General features: G+C 37.6%; 1 protein-coding gene across 1 annotated transcript; it reads left to right on the top strand.

Moving 5' to 3' along the window:
- The first annotated feature begins 914 nt into the window (after window positions 1–914).
- Window positions 915–17,476, top strand: Rab2 (RAS oncogene family member Rab2). The gene is made up of 5 exons (XM_071660745.1): window positions 915–1,067; window positions 5,569–5,708; window positions 9,560–9,735; window positions 10,364–10,544; window positions 14,093–17,476. The coding sequence occupies exons 1-5, from the start codon at window positions 1,022–1,024 to the stop codon at window positions 14,189–14,191; spliced, it is 642 nt and encodes a 213-aa protein (XP_071516846.1). The 5' UTR covers window positions 915–1,021; the 3' UTR covers window positions 14,192–17,476.
- The last annotated feature ends 285 nt before the right edge of the window (window positions 17,477–17,761 follow it).

The following is a 17,761-nucleotide window of genomic DNA, read 5'->3' as shown; positions in this document are numbered from 1 at the left end:
GTGTGTAAGGGGAGGAAATTATTTTGCAGAGATGCATGTCTGCTTTAAGACTCTTGGCCTGAATTATAGACTAAATGTATGTAACTGACGAAAGAAAACTTTTTATTTTTTTTTCAAGTTGTCCAATTATTCAAATTTTTGTCTTCTTGTTTTGTACTTCAAGTGTATTTCTGGGACTTATATTTTCGCAAATCCAAGTGTGATTTTCAGGAATGCGTCTCTTGAGGTGTTACATAATACTTCCTAAAATTTCAAGCATTATGATCTAAATTCGACAGTGTGCCATTCAAAACATTATTCATTTCTTTTTGAACTTTTAATCTGCCAACATTTTCACTTCCCTGGCGACCACTGTATTCGCAGTTAAAGAATTCTTAGCTTTAACATTTATTGATCGATCCTTTGTGATTCAAAATGGTCAACACTGCCAGCAAAAGAACACAAATACAAGACTGAGTATTCATCAATACTCCATACTAGTAAAACAGAGAGAGAGAGAGCAATAGCTACAGGTATATAGAAATACTACACCATATGAGCTCCACAAATCCTCAGTGTGGTGCAGGGTATGAGATTACGTAATCACATTTCACCTTGTACGTGAGGAAAGTAAACCTGGGGGTTGAAGAATTACTGTTATACTCTTTTCACACCCCAGTCATGTGACTCACACTAGAATGAGTCAATCTGTAAACCCAACAGTTGCTCACGGACAAAGCCATCCCCTCGACTTCATCTTTTTTTTTCATAGAAAATGGAGACAATTTGTTTTCGAGAATAATACAGCCAAAACGAGTTTCTTCGAGTCAACTGGATTATTAGGAATATTCTGTATATATTAATGAGATATAATGCCGATTTAAAGGTCTATAGATGGATGTTAGTTGGAAAAAGGTTTATGTACGCACTTTGTTTTCATGGGAGTTTGCTCAGTGAAGTCGACGGTGTGTGGCAGTCGAGCTGTCGTTGTCAGCTGTTCCGTGTTTTCATCAACGTCACATTACTCTGTACTCTTATCAAGATGTCATACGATTATTTATTCAAGTATATCATTATTGGAGACACTGGTTAGTATTGCTAAGCGTTCGAGGGCAATATGGCAGTGATATATCGTGGAAACATGGGTTACAAGTGGTGAGAATCTTGTTTGATAACAGTGGCCCTTCAATATGGCGAAAATCGATTTGCTTGGGTAAACGCGTTGTTGATGGTGTTTTATCTAGTCTCTGCCCTTACAGGATATTGAAAGACCTCCTTAAGGATGGAGTGACAGATGTCCTACATTGTATGAGTACGTTAGAACAAGGAAGAAAATCTTGAAGATTATGTAAGGCGAGGAATTCTGTCACCCATCCTCCCTGGATTATTCTCAGCAGCATCATTATACTGTGCTTGGTGATGCGTTGTGCGTATCATTACAGTCAAACTAATCAGAGCAGAGTATGGCAACAAGTAGGCAGTATAATTAGACGGTATGGCGTTTTAAACGGAGGTAATATGAAATATGCAACAGAACTGGACAGTAGGCTGAACGCTGAAGCCAAGTGAAAGTATGGGGTAAAGAAAAGAATAAAAATGATAACAAAATAGCCATTTTTCTTACAAAATGATTACAGTTACGGTATTCATATGTAGTAATGTATGTGTTTAAATTTCAGAATTTACTTCCATAGAGAGCTAGTCCCTTTAATTAACACCTATGGTTATCATGACAGACACACTCGCCAAATTATTAGTGGGCTGTTCAAGGTAAGCTTGTGAAATTTAGCACTCATATGAGGACCTTAGGCCCCTGCTGTTAAAAGTTGTCTTGTGATGTTCACTCACATTTAAGGATAAAACTCCATCATTCATAAAGTGAGGCTAATATCCTGAACTTTTTCCCTTCAGTATGACTAGTTTTGCCCGTAGATTAAAACTAACTTTAGATATCAAGTACCGTAATTAAAGAATATGTTGAGTTGTAGATCACGATTAGTTGCCTTACATTTTATTCAAGAATGATGAATAAGGTGATAGGTATGGGGGTTAGGGTACATAACGAATTTTTTTTTCTTATTGTGACCAACATGACTTAGGCAAAACATGCCTCAGTCAAAGCCCATCCCTTGTTTAAGACATAACATGAGAACAACATATCAGTTAATCATATTGCATTGATTTTCTACAAGTGTTTCATGTACATTTGCATAATTGAACCCCACATTTTCTGTGGCGTTTATAACCCTCACCCTATGTAATATAAGAAAATAAACTATAATTTTAATCAAACACTGAAACTGAATTTTTTAGATGCTTTCTTAGCATTGCAGAACTACAATCATTTAAAATCTAATGATATTTCTAAGTATTCTGGTAATTCATATCTCTAATTACTTTAATGAGGTAAAAATGTTTCTGACACCATAAACTTTCTGCCCTTCAAAGATTTTTTTGGATGAGCAGTGGTATACATCCTAATTTAATGAATTTGCCTAACCTATTGTAAAATAGGGTATGAGTGTTCCTTGCTGGGGGCCTCCAAAAAATAGACCTTTCGATTGTATATAACAGAAGTTTCGTAACTTCTGTGGTCTGTAATCTGTAAAAGTACCATGCATTTTACGAAAATGTGTGTAATTAGAGATCACAAATAGTGTTGTTATTTTGTGAATATGGATGACGAGGCTCGCAACCTCCCCCTCCCCTATCCCACCTTTGCTGGAGGAATTATGTTTCACAAGACCTTCAGGGCTATCTCACAGTCATTCAAACAATGTTATTTAACTTTTTGTCTACATAATCTTTGTATTTACTTGTATTTCTTTAATAGATAGTAATGAGAGTAATTTTGGAATTTGCATCGGCAAGCTCACATCATCCCTTCTTCAGTCTGAATTGAACCAGGGTATGCGAAGCCTCTTGGGTAAACCATGGAAAGTTTTTTGGGACCTAGGTGTGGAAAGGGAGCTGTGGTTTCGGTGCAATACACATGACAGCTAGATACTGAATGTTTCCTTGCGCTGCCTCACTAACGCGGGAGACAGCGACAAAGCAAATTATTTATTAATATATATATATATATATATATATGGAAAGTTCTGTGGAGCCTGGATCCACGTGGAGAGCTGTGGTTTTGGTGCATTATTACATGACAGCTAGAGACTGAGTGTGAACGAATGGGGCCTTTGTTGTCTTTTCCTAGCGCTACCTCACGCACATGAGGGGGAGAGGGTTGTTAGTTCATGTGTGGCAAGGTGGCGATGGGAATGAATAAAGGCAGACAGCATGAATTATGTACATGTGTATATATGTATATGTCTGTGTGTGTATATATATATATATATATATATATATATATATATATATATATATATATATATATATATATTTATATATATATATATATATATATTTCCCTGGGGATAGGGGAGAAAGAATACTTCCCACGTATTCCCTGCGTGTCGTAGAAGGCGACTAAAAGGGAAGGGAGCGGGGGGGGCTGGAAATCCTCCCCTCTCTTTTTTTTTTTTTTTTTTTTCTCAAAAGAAGGAACAGAGAAGAGGTCCAGGTGAGGATATTCCCTCAAAGGCCCAGTCCTCTGTTCTTAACACTACCTCACTATCGCAGGAAATAGCGAATAGTATGAAAAAAAATATATATATATATATATATATATATATATATATATATATATATATATATATATATATATATATATATATTTTTTTTTTTTTTTTTTTTATACTTTGTCGCTGTCTCCCGTGTTTGCGAGGTAGCGCAAGGAAACAGACGAAAGAAATGGCCCAACCCACCCCCACACACATGCATATACACACGTCCACACACGCAAATACACACACCTACACAGCTTTCCATGGTCTACCCCAGACGCTTCACATGCCTTGATTCAATCCACTGACAGCACGTCAACCCCGGTATACCACATCGCTCCAATTCACTCTATTCCTTGCCCTCCTTTCACCCTCCTGCATGTTCAGGCCCCGATCACACAAAATCTTTTTCACTCCATCTTTCCACCTCCAATTTGGTCTCCCTCTTCTCCTTGCTCCCTCCACCTCCGACACATATATCCTCTTGGTCAATCTTTCCATCCTCTCCATGTGCCCAAACCACTTCAAAACACCCTCTTCTGCTCTCTCAACCACGCTCTTTTTATTTCCACACATCTCTCTTACCCTTACGTTACTCACTCGATCAAACCACCTCACACCACACATTGTCCTCAAACATCTCATTTCCAGCACATCCATCCTCCTGCGCACAACTCTATCCATAGCCCATGCCTCGCAACCATACAACATTGTTGGAACCACTATTCCTTCAAACATACCCATTTTTGCTTTCCGAGATAATGTATAGGTATGTATATTTGCGTGTGTGGACGTGTATGTATATACATGTGTATGTGGGTGGGTTGGGCAACCAAGCAAAATAAATAAAATGATTAATAAAAATGTTTCTTGTCTGTTTCCTGGCATTACCTCGTTGACTCAGGAAACGATTAACTATAATAAATATAAATAGATAATATATATTGTCCTTTTACATTTGGGTATGAGAAGGGAAGTTAGTGAATTAAACACTATGTTCTGTCCCGAGATCTTATCACTTATGACAGTCTTATGAGTTTAGATGGACATGAATCACAGATTTTTGCTTAAGAATGAAAGTCAAAGGCACTTCTCGATTATTTGTTTTGATTAAGAGAACATCATAACCCATGCCAAGTTGGTGCTGTTAGAGGCTGTTTGGAGATCTGTATACCCTGAGTCTTGAAAACCTACTTGGTAAGATTGCTTCTATGTATACTAGAAGCTTTTTTTATGAGCCTCACCTTGGCTTTCAGCTAGATCATGTTTTGAGTGTGTAGATGGCCTTTGCCATGGCCTTTCATGGAAACCTTTCGTTGGAGATCATGAAAAGTATTTTTAACACTTCTTCCACTTTCATCAAGTTCTGTTGTGTCTTTGATTCATAACTGAAGGTATGGTTTTTGCCTTATGATTAGTTTTATGTGAAAGTTTTTTAAAACCCCTCCCTCTTCATTTGGATGTGCTTTCTTGTTCACATATCATACCGTAGAGGATAGAATGAAATTCATTTACTCTCTGAGGCAGGATCACACGAGGAAGTTTTCAAGGTTTTCTTGCCCATCCCTGTTGGACCTGATATCTAAGAAGAGCCTATGATGATCCCTAGGGTCTTCTGCAAAGAGTGAGTGAATGCTATGCTCCTCACCAGAGTCATGAGTTTTGAAGGGAATATATATCATGTTATCCATTGGGAGAAAGTTTTTTTTCAATTTTCTAAACTTTATTTCATAAATTACTGTCTGTAACATTGTTTTTAGAATTTGAATTTTCTTTGCTGCTGTATATATTACTTTTGAACCCAAGTGTTACTAATGTTAAGAACACTTGTGTATCTTGGTGCTTATATAGCTTATTTTTTTTGTCACTGTTCTTTGTTGATACAGCTGTGGATCACCTCTGCAAAGACACTTTTGTAACTCATAAAATGATTCTTTCATGATGAAAGCATTATCTCTTTGTTTTACCTTTGCAGGAGTGGGGAAATCATGCCTTTTGCTGCAGTTTACAGACAAACGATTTCAGCCTGTTCATGATCTTACTATTGGAGTTGAGTTTGGTGCTCGCATGATCACAATTGACAACAAACTAATCAAGCTCCAGATATGGGATACAGTAAGTAGCAGTCATTATTTTCTTTAATGCTGATTATAAGGGGTTATGTTAATGGAAAATAAAGCATGTTACTTGTACATCTGTGCCCCACTTTAAGTATGTAATACTTGTGAAAATTTTTTATCTCCAGATTACTCTCTAAAATTGAATATTTCATGGTATTTTGAGGTATTGTTTTTTTTACTTATGAATTATTCAGTGATTTCATGGCAACATGCTATTTGAGTTGTATCCTACCAACTGGCAAAATATATTAGCATCCCACCTGCTGGTGATGAGCTTGTACAATTACAAAAATTTTTGTAATTCATGGCACAGTTACCTTAATTTTTCCTTTTATTTTGTGTCTGTTTAGTGTAGGTTATTGAGGAAGTTGGTCGTACACTTCAGTATGTGTTTAGTATGAATGTGACTGACCCAGAAGAGATTTCCAGCCAGGATGTTTATTAGCAAGAAAGAAAAAGGCTGCCCCAGTGTTTACAGCTGTCAAAGTTTGCTTGATGCTTCTGCTTTGAGGGAATGCTGTATTTATTTTTAAGTTAAAAGGCTCCAGTCACAAACAAATGTCTACATCATGGATGGGCCTTAATTAAGATTTAAAGAGAATAATGAAAGGGAAAAAAAAGACCGGGGAAAGTATTTACGAATTTTGGAGAAACTGAAAAATCTATCTTTTAAGATGTGCCTGGTCGTAGATATTGGGAAAGACATGAGGAGGTAGAGAGTTCCAAAGGTTCAACTTGTATGGAAAGTAGTAGTTATCAAAATGGCCCACCCTTGAGTTGCTGATGGTCACACAGTTATCATGTGATGCAGCAGCTTGCTGAGTATTGCATAATCTGTCTAGTGATGGGGGCACACAAGCAGCCACATCTTGGGAGCAAAAAACGAGGGAAAGTGAACCAGCAGTGTGGTGTAGGGCAAGAGCGTCAAGTTTGGAAGCTAGCCTGGTACAGTTTATAAGTCGAACTGCTTTCGATTCATCTCTGTCAAGTAAGGATGCAATGCTAGAACCACCCCAGATGTGAGAGCATTACAAGGGTGAATCAATCCTTTGTATGAATCGATACAAGTGATTCATTCAGAAAATCCCAGAGTTATGAAGGACTATGTAAAGTCTGCATTTACACTTTATTAGGCAAGAGTTGCTGAATGACATAAACCTTAATCAACAAATACAGAAAATCACTCCTCACCATCTCACTCTAGCAAATGGTCAAGCCTTAATCACTTTCTTGTTATGTATCTATTGAATTTTGTTTGCCTTACCCTTGTTATGGAAACAGAGTCTGAATCATGTAATTCAGGGTGTTATATAGACAAGACCAGTGCACTTCCCTAATATTCCCAGTAATCCTCGTTCTACCATAACCCATACCAACAACATGTCATTCCCTCATCACTACCTTTTTTCACTATGGAACCATCAAATTATATCTCCATTACCTGTAATATGGGAACAGCTTTCAAATTAGAAAATTTAGAGTGACATAGACAAGCATAGTCCACCTCATCCCATCTGCTTCTCAGTCACTCTTACTCCAGCAGCACATTAAGCCCTCATCACTGCGTTTTTTGGCAAGTACTCTAGAAATTTCATCTTTACCAGTGATAGGGCATTGCTGCTGAATTAGATAATTCAGGGGATAAAGCAGACAAGACGAGGATATCTCCCTCATCTTTGTAATCCTCACTCCACCCCTTCCCATTCCAGAAGCACCATGAGCCCTCATTGTCACCTTTTGAAATAATTTTTTTAGTATGTTTTCATAAGATTATATCATCCAAGTTACATTATGAGAAAGTGTGAAGAGTTAGTTTGAGAAAAGTTTTGTTTTGGAACAAAACCCCACTTATAACATGGGTTTCAGTTGCACAATCTATAATGTTTTGAATTGTGACAGGTTATGCAGGAGCCAAACCCTGTTGCAAGTTAGGATGTAGTTGTACAATTACCTCGTATGATATTGCTTACAGTATGGAGAAGTAAAACAAGAATAGAAGAAGGAGGCAAGGAAAGATTTGTGCTCGAAGGCTCTGTCTAGGATGCCTGAATATGTGCAGTTGTCACCATGATGAAAAGTTGAGTGAGAGAGTTGTGATATTTGATGAGAGAAATCTGGATGGTTTGGCTATGATGGAAACAAAATTTAGGGAAAAAAAGAGCCTGAATGGATACAGAATGTTTATGGGATAAAGTCCAGGGTAAGTGTGAGGATGAGTGAAAGGAGCTGTAGCATTTTTGAGGAGTAATAGGTTGTGGGAATGTATTAAAGATCGTAGGCCAAGAGTTCAAGATTGATATGGGTTAGTATGTTTTTGTGAGCTTTGAGAGCTTGGTGATTCAGTTCTCATGTACCTGACAGTGAGAGAAGTGAAGGAGTGTATTCTTAGGGAGTCAGGTGAATGCTTTGTTAGTCTTCGCGCAAATGTGTTTGAGTCATGTATGTGAATGACCATAAAGTTATGTTTCTTTCAGTGATGCATTAGAGGTATTCATCAAGGAAAACCATTTAGATAACTTATGTTTTATCTGATGTTTTTCCACCAAGAATAATTTGTACCATTGCTGCTCAAAATAAGTAGTAAATTAGAGATTGTACGGAAAATGAATTTAGATTTAAGAGGATTATAATTTATCAGGTTGTATGCCAGGCATTGCCTACGCTGTAGTGAAGTTTAGTTTGTATCAGAAGACAAGTTTAATATGCCTCTAGATTCAAGTTTAGTTTGCCTCAAAATTTGAATTTATCTGTCCAGATTTTTGCACTGTACAACCTTAATGCTTCAAGATGTCATGTGGACATATGGTTAGTGAGTAGCTGTAGTATGTACTGTATTTTCCTTCACATGTTTAGTAATAATTTTGATTTAGTGTGCATGTATATATGGTAATAAATTTTGGTGGAAGGAGGTAACCTTTCAAAGTATAGTTGTAGTTGCTTTGCTGTGCATGTCTGTGTCTGGTTACAGATCTTACCTGGCAGTTGATCAACCTAAAGCTCAAACAAACAGCCATAGGTTTAGGAACTTTAAAACCTCCTGCAGTCATAGCATTAAGACTATGACTCTTGCAGAAGAAGGGTATCATGGTGCTGGTCCCATGTAGTGTTCCTGGAATCACTGTGTTAGCTTTGCCCTTAATTTGATGAACAAGCTGGTAATATTTCTCCAGGATCTTTGAATTTTTCCTTATGTTTACTATTGTCAGCACCAGTGCAGATATCCTCTAATGAATCAGTGATGTTGAATACCCGGACACCAGTTTATTTTGTAAAAAGTTACTAGTAATTTAAGTATCTTTTTTATGAATCTAATAGGATTCCTCTATTCTTATTTCTGCCATATACACCTCATATTTTGGCTTTTATGAATCTAATAGGATTCCTCTATTCTTATTTCTGCCATATACACCCCATATTTTGGCAAGCATGTTTATGATTGCTTTTGCTTCTGTGTTGAACACCTTTACTGAAGTGAACATTCTTCTTACAGTTTCCAAAGTTTCTCATTGCTCCCATATGGTCATTAGGTAATGCATGCTGTACCACAAAGTCATTATGATTTAATATTTTTTTTTCACTAAGATTCTTAGCGATGTGGAATTAAGTGATAATAAACATATATGTTAACTTTTTAGAAGTAGCATGGTTTTCTCTCTTCTTTTTAATTTTTTTGTGATATTGTAATGATAATTTCATTGAGTTTATGCTTTTCCTTTTTCTGTGAGTTTCTTATTTGTTTTTAAGTTTCGTAATTCATTTAGTGTCTTATTGTACTGGCATTTTTACCATCCCCCAAATATAGCATAGTATTAAAGAAAGATTTTCTAATTTGTATTTTACTTCCAGGCTGGACAGGAGGCATTCCGATCTATCACTCGCTCATATTATCGTGGTGCAGCTGGAGCTCTCTTAGTGTATGATATCACGAGGAGGGAGACCTTTAATCACCTTACTCAATGGTTGGAGGATGCCCGTCAGCACTCTAATTCAAACATGGTTATCATGCTGATTGGCAACAAGAGGTCGGTTAACAGCTTGAAAAAATAGCCCATTCCAACTTTCTTTTTACTTATATGGTGTGGGAGGAAACTAGGAAAAGGTAAAAGTAAGAAAAACCTGTGAAGGAAATAGGATATTAGTATTATTTGATGAATGTGCTACCGCTTTCTTTACTCGTACCATTAAGGTGTGGAGTTTTGTTTATTGTTTAGTCTTTCCATCTTTCTAGAACCTTTCTTTTGCAAAGAGTGATAATTACAGACACTTCTGTATTCCTTATTATTTTCTACATTCTTTGATTGGGGCATATTTGTGCCTTTGCCGTGTCAGTTTATGTAAAAATGAAATTGAAGGACTGAAGATGAGAGTATATGGCTTAGAGGGTTAAATGCTGATGGTAGTATTTTCATTATGAGAATAATTAGTACACCTTTTCTTACGGATTATATCTGTTAGTTAATGGAGGCAAACATAGCTACAACCCAAGTTGCATAATTTGACTTCTTTTATTATCCCTCCGTGCATTATTAGTTTTCCAGCATCATAAGTGTGATTTGATATGGCTGAGAGATTTATATGAACTATCCGTGTCAAACTAAGGGAAGTAATAATATAGATATAAAACAATAATTTTTTTATTTCTTCTTACAGTGATTTGGATTCTCGGAGGGAGGTAAAACGAGAGGAAGGTGAAGCTTTCGCCAGGGAACATGGCTTGGTATTCATGGAGACCTCAGCAAAAACAGCAGCCAATGTAGAAGAAGCATTTATCAACACAGCCCGTGAGATCTATGAAAAGATACAGGAGGGAGTTTTTGATGTTCATAATGAGGTGAGGATTAGTGTATCATCACAGATATACAAAATTAGCCTCTGGTTACTGTTTTAACCATGGTTAATCTGAATATTAATGTGATGGCAAGGTAAATCCTTTGTTTGTGAAGAACACGGTGGGTTTGGGAAGGAAAGAGGGTGTGTGGATCAGGTTTTTGCACTTATATAAGCTTTTTTTTTTTTTTATTATTTTGCTTTGTCGCTGTCTCCCGCGTTTGTGAGGTAGTGCAAGCGTGGGAGACAGCGACAAAGCAAAATAAATAAATAAAAAAATTTCCCAAAGTACTTTCACTTTCCTATTCAATTCATCACATGTCTTTTCTAAATCAATAACTGGTTCATACCCCTTTATTTACTCTAAAGCTTATTTTTTTTTTTTTTATTTTGCATTTATTTATTTTGCTTTGTCGCTGTCTCCTGTGTTAGCGAGGTAGCGCAAGGAAACAGACGAAAGAATGGCCCAACCCACCCACAAACACATGTATATACATACACGTCCACACACGCAAATATACATACCTATACATCTCAACTTATACATATATATACACACACAGACATATACATATATACACATGTACATAATTCATACTGTCTGCCTTTATTCATTCCCATCGCCACCCCGCCACACATGAAATAACAATCCCCTCCCCCCTCATGTGTGCGAGGTAGCGCTAGGAAAAGACAACAAAGCCCACATTCGTTCACACTCAGTCTCTAGCTGTCATGTAATAATGCACTGAAGCCACAGCTCCCTTTCCACATCCAGGCCCCACAGAACTTTCCATGGTTTACCCCAGACGCTTCACATGCCCTGGTTCAATCCATTGACAGCACGTCGACCCCGGTATACCACATCGCTCCATTTCACTCAATTCGTTGCACACCTTTCACCCTCCTGCATGTTCAGGCCCCGATCACTCAAAATCTTTTTCACTCCATCTTTCCACCTTCAAATTGGTCTCCCACTTCTTGTTCCCTCCACCTCTGACACATGTATCCTCTTGGTCAATCTTTCCTCACTCATTCTCTCCATGTGACCAAACCATTTCAAAACACCTTCTGCTCTCTCAACCACACTTTTTATTACCACACATCCCTCTTACCCTATTATTACTTACTCGATCAAACCACCTCACACCACATATTGTCCTCAAACATCTCATTTCCAGCACATCCACCCTCCTCCGCACAACTCTATCCATAGCCCACGCCTCGCAACCATATAACATTGTTGAAACCACTATTCCATCAAACATACCCATTTTTGCTCTCCGAGATAATGCTCTCGACTTCCACACATTCTTCAACGCTTTCAGAACTTTCGCCCCCTCCCCCACCCTATGATTCACTTCCGCTTCCATTGTTCCATCCGCTGCCAAATCCACTCCCAGATATCTAAAACACTTCACTTCCTCCAGTTTTTCTCCATTCAAACTCGCCTCCCAATTGACTTGACCCTCAACCCTACTGTACCTAATAACCTTGCTCTTATTCACATTTACTCTTAACTTTCTTCTTCCACACACTTTTCCAAACTCAGTCACCAGCTTCTGCAGTTTCTCACATGAATCAGCCACCAGCGCTGTATCATCAGCGAACAACAACTGACTCACTTCCCAAGCTCTCTCATCCCCAACAGACTTCATACTTGCCCCTCTTTCCAAAACTCTTGCATTTACCTCCCTAACAACCCCATCCATAAACAAATTAAACAACCATGGAGACATCACACACCCCTGCCGCAAACCTACATTCACTGAGAACCAATCACTTTCCTCTCTTCCTACACGCACACATGCCTTACATCCTCGATAAAAACTTTTCACTGCTTCTAACAACTTTCCTCCCACACCATATATTCTTAATACCTTCCACAGAGCATCTCTATCAACTCTATCATATGCCTTCTCGAGATCCATAAATGCTACATACAAATCCATTTGCTTTTCTAAGTATTTCTCACATACATTCTTCAAAGCAAACACCTGATCCACACATCCTCTACCACTTCTGAAACCACACTGCTCTTCCCCAATCTGATGCTCTGTACATGCCTTCACCCTCTCAATCAATACCCTCCCATATAATTTACCAGGAATACTCAACAAACTTATACCTCTGTAATTTGAGCACTCACTCTTATCCCCTTTGCCTTTGTACAATGGCACTATGCACGCATTCCGCCAATCCTCAGGCACCTCACCATGAGTCATACATACATTAAATAACCTTACCAACCAGTCAACAATACAGTCACCCCCTTTTTTAATAAATTCCACTGCAATACCATCCAAACCTGCTGCCTTGCCGGCTTTCATCTTCCGCAAAGCTTTCACTACCTCTTCTCTGTTTACCAAATCATTTTCCCTAACCCTCTCACTTTGCACACCACCTCGACCAAAACACCCTATATCTGCCACTCTATCATCAAACACATTCAACAAACCTTCAAAATGCTCACTCCATCTCCTTCTCACATCACCACTACCACTACCTATCTCTCCTTTTTTCTCATCTTGGTTACATCCACACACATTTAGACAACCCAATCTGAGCCTTGGAGGAGGATGAATACTCCCCGCGTGACTCCTTCTTCTGTTTTCCCTTTTAGGAAGGGAAGACTGCTCCAGTTCTAGCAGACAGTTGAAAATTTCTGGAGTTGTATTCAAAGGATCTGACCAATAAGGAAGTCTTGCAGTTTTAGGTAGAAAAACTCCATGAAGAAAAGAGAGAAACGCTTCTAATATACACCACTTTACAATCAAGGGGGGGTTAGCAGAGATGTTGTATCATGTAGACAAGGATGACCCTTGCCAGTGATATTGATCCCAACTGTTAACATGTCCTGTGTTCTCTTTAGGGCTTAAGAGATATTTTGAGTGGCTGCAGGGAGCTTACAGAGAGAGAAAGGGATGTGTTGCATAGGTGACATTAACCATATTTTCTTGAGGTGGGCGTTAGGCTCATTTTGATATCCAGTCTGGATGGTTCAGAATCCGTCACCTCTAGTTTAAATAGTTTCTGAATCATATGATTTGAGGGGTGAAATAGACAAACCTTAGAACCTCACCCTCTATTCTAGTAACCGTCACAGCAACCAGTTCCCCTTCACCATTATCTCAAGTCCTCGTGACCAAAGTTTTGATAAACTTCTGTTAGATATCATCTAAGCTAAATGATTAGAGAACTTAGTAAGTTGTTCAGAAGCCATTTCTAGTGTATACTTTATTTTGGAGTTTTCTTTCTTATTCCACGTCAGCTTTCCGTTTCCCATTTGAGCAAGGTAGCATCAGGAACAGATGACGAAGTTTTTAAGTAAAATTCTTTACTTAGTTCCTTCCTATCCTACTCCTTTTGGGAAGTATTAAGTTGCACCCATCTATGGTAGGTTACTTTGCATTTCACTTCCCATGGATCACGGATGTATATTTTTGAAAAATTTGTGTTAAGAGAACGTTCTCCATTTTTGCCCCTTAAATATAAAAAGTTTTATGAACTTTTGTGTATTCTGGATCGCTTCTGAATTTATCATTTTTGTTTTAGGCTAATGGCATTAAGATTGGACCTCGGCATTCTCCAAGTGGTGCTGGCCTTACTGGAAACCAAGGAGCAGCAGGTGGACAAGGTGGTGGTTGCTGCTAATCTCTGTTCCACTTGAGCAGCAGTCAGCAGCATTGAGGAGCTCTTTGATGGACTGAAATCAAGAGATTGATGTGAGAGTGACCAGTGATATTAGGAAAATGGATTGTAGATAATGCTTTGGATAACTACTAGCTCTCGGCAACTATACCAATACACCCTACAAAGGCTGATAAGCATATCTTTTTGAAATGGGTGTTGGACTCAGTTTGATGTCCGGTCTGGATGGTTCAGAATGCTGGTATATAGACTTAACAAAAATTAGATGAAGTTGACACATCAAAATTCCATTAAGCCCAGATATCTGTTATATTGTAAAGATAAGAATTTATGTTGAAATGATACGAGAAATGTATATGATGTATATTTTGATTGAAAGGGTGTATGCTTTTCATTTAGATAATCCATTAATTAAAAGAATTTCAGCTCACAATGAAACTCAAGCACCTAAAAATGTAGGTCTGATGTTTTTGCAGGGTATCTTCAAACATCAACAGTTGTGAGTCATTGTGGGAATTCTTTGTATCCCATTGCAATAGCTTTTGAATTAAAGACAACTATTGTCATCATAACAGCCACCAACACTTAGTAGTATTTAGGTGGCAGAATGGTTTATGGTGCACAGGAATGGCAATTCTGGACTTCAAGAAGAAAAAAATATTATCCATTGAATATTTTTTATACTTGCAGGTAGACTCAAAAACTTTTGGCCAGAAATACTGTATGTAGCTTGATATGTGATCATAAGATGCTTTTTTTAAGTTTCTCATACAATAACTAGTCTTCTGTAAACATTAAATCTTAGATAGTCCAATTCTTGGCTGAGAATTATAATCTAGGGTGAGTAATGTTTCCACGGTAGTATAACTTGCATGTTTCCAGCTGTTAGTGTGGCACTGGGGTCCAGTTTCTTGTTTAACTTATTTAGGATGTTTAGCTCATATTGGCTTTTGATAACTTTGTAGCATGGAGAATCTAGATACTTACTGACTCAGCAGTTCCATTTATTCTCTACTGGTATAGTGCCAAGAATCTCTTCCAGCATGGTTGCTAACTCGGTTGTCATTCTTCAAATAGGTTTAACCCCAACTGCAAGTTCTGTAGAGGTACATGTAAAAGGCGGGAAGTGTTCCTTCACACTCATGACAGACAAGGAATGTTGGTTCAATAGCACTGGTTAATCATTTGGTAACATGCTTTGTCAAATTAAGTGATAACATGTCTGTCAACTGTTCAGCTTCATATGAGTGTGATAGTTCTTCATCTATTATGTATCGTGAAAGTATTTTTCTAGTCTTCATGTACCATACTAGAAAATCAAAGTACCTGTCACTTAGGATTGTTTTACTGCTTTCTTCTGTGCAGAGAAAGATTGTGCATTGTCTGCATATCTTGTGAGTTATAAAATCAGATCATCAATGAGTACAGGATGTCATTGTTTGCTGCTTTAAAAAATGGAAAGGTTATTGTAATATTTCAGGAACTTGCAAAGAGCAGGAACATAATGAAAGTATATGTGTCAGAAGAAACTCAGATCACTCATTGTTAGATTTAATTAGTGACCCTAGTGCTTGCTGACTGCATAATCGGATCACATTTCATTTTCATGGCTCAATAAATGAGATGATGAATTAAGGCAGGGTCCCTCAAAATCTTGCCGTTAAGATGCGAGTTAGAAGTTTTCCCCTGTAGTGAGAGCTTGTATAAGGTCTAATGTTATTTATTATTTTTCTATGGGATTTGGTGGATGGATTCTAGGAAGATGGGTTTTGAAGAGACCCCCTGAAGATTGTGTATGAATCACAAGCTGTTTAAAGGTGTAAATATGCTTTGTTCAGCTGCAGTGTATTTGTTGAAGTTGACACTTGTATACTAATCAGTTATAGTACAGTTGATCAGAATTAAATTGTAAGTAAATAATATTGTCACTTTTGTTTAGTACCAATGGAAACATGTTTTATGAATGTATTTCATTGTTTCAATAAAAACAAAAATTATAGTAAGCTTGTCTGTGGTGAGAACATTCCAGAAGCCAGACAGCTCAAAATATTAATTTCAAAAATATGATCATTAATGCATGATAATGAATAGTTTTGCATGTGGATTTTCAAAAGTTCTGATTATTGAAATATGCCCAGTACATATGATTTACCATGTATGTGTCATTGCTTGACGTGTCTTGTTTTCCTAGTACCATTACCCTGTGGTGAATGTTCCAGGAATTTTCAACACCATTTTTAGTTTTATTTCACTTATGGATTGTTTATCTCAGCCTGTTGTCACCCTTCTGTTTATTTGTATTATAACTTGAATTAGTATATTAGTAGTAGATTTATAATTTATGATTTTTTTCATAGTTCATGAATGAAATGTGGATGAATGTGTTTTTGCTATTCTAACGAGTATGTAGGGTTGACCTTTTTGTATCTGTATCAGAAACGTATAAAGCCTGTATATCAGAGAACCAAAGCAAACTAGGTACACTTATGTGTATTAAAGATTTTAAGACTAGATACTTTGCTGGTCTTTAATGGCATTTATCCTCTACTTCAAATACTGAACAAATTTATACATAAGTTGAGAGTAGAAAAAAAATTTATTAATTGCACGTATCTGATATTTCTGTGGTCATTTTTTTTCTTTTTTATGAGCACTGCAGTTTGAACTTAAGCCATTGAAGACCAAAAGGTTTCATGCATTAGTGTGATAGTGGATCCTTACATGATTTTGTCCTTTAACTTGTCTGAAAGTTTTGTCACCTTGTTAAGTTGTGTGAGGCAGTGGCATATTGCATTGGTTTTTACTTGATCAGAATGAAAGCCTTAGTACAGCATATTTTCTTACTTAAAGATATGTAGGTAAATTATGCTTGACAAAACTGTGGGCTATAACATAGTGAATAAAAGGGAATCTCTGTTTGAGGAAGTAATTGTGAATGACAAGGATCATTCTATGCCTATACTCTTTGTTCACTTATAGCAAAGTATTTGTGAAACAAAATTGAAGAAATATGGGTTAAGGACCATGAGAGCATAAACTGTCATTCATGTATGCTATATGTGGCAGCTACGTGGTCCTTTACCCATCTTATGTGGGTTGTCCACCATCAGGGAGAAAATTAGAAACCCACTGGCACAAACTATTTCGCACCCTGACTATCATGACTCCCCAGTGTAATCCACAGGACAATCTTGGATGGCATGCCATGCATCTCACCTTCTTGATCTGGTATCACAGTCAGCTACAGTTGTGTATGACTTTATGTTCATTAAACTGTCTATAAAGCCATTTGATAGTTTTTTAATCCTATCCAACGGGAATTATAATGTTTCATCACCCCTTTCAAATAAATGTATGCTAGAGTCATACAAACACGTATGCCAGGGTCATACAGGCATGTATTCCTGGGTCATACAGACACGTATGCCAGGGTCATACAGACACGTATGCCAGGGTCATACAGACACGTATGCCATGGTCATACAGGCACGTATGCCAGGGTCATACAGGCACGTACGCCAGAGAAATACAAACACGTATGCCAGGGTCATACAAGCTCGTATGCCAGGGTCA

The sequence above is a fragment of the Panulirus ornatus genome, chromosome 72 (genome assembly GCF_036320965.1).
Source record: "Panulirus ornatus isolate Po-2019 chromosome 72, ASM3632096v1, whole genome shotgun sequence".
Taxonomy (NCBI): domain Eukaryota; kingdom Metazoa; phylum Arthropoda; class Malacostraca; order Decapoda; family Palinuridae; genus Panulirus; species Panulirus ornatus.
Note: the sequence above shows the minus strand (reverse complement) of the source record. Positions and strands in the feature narration are given on the sequence as shown.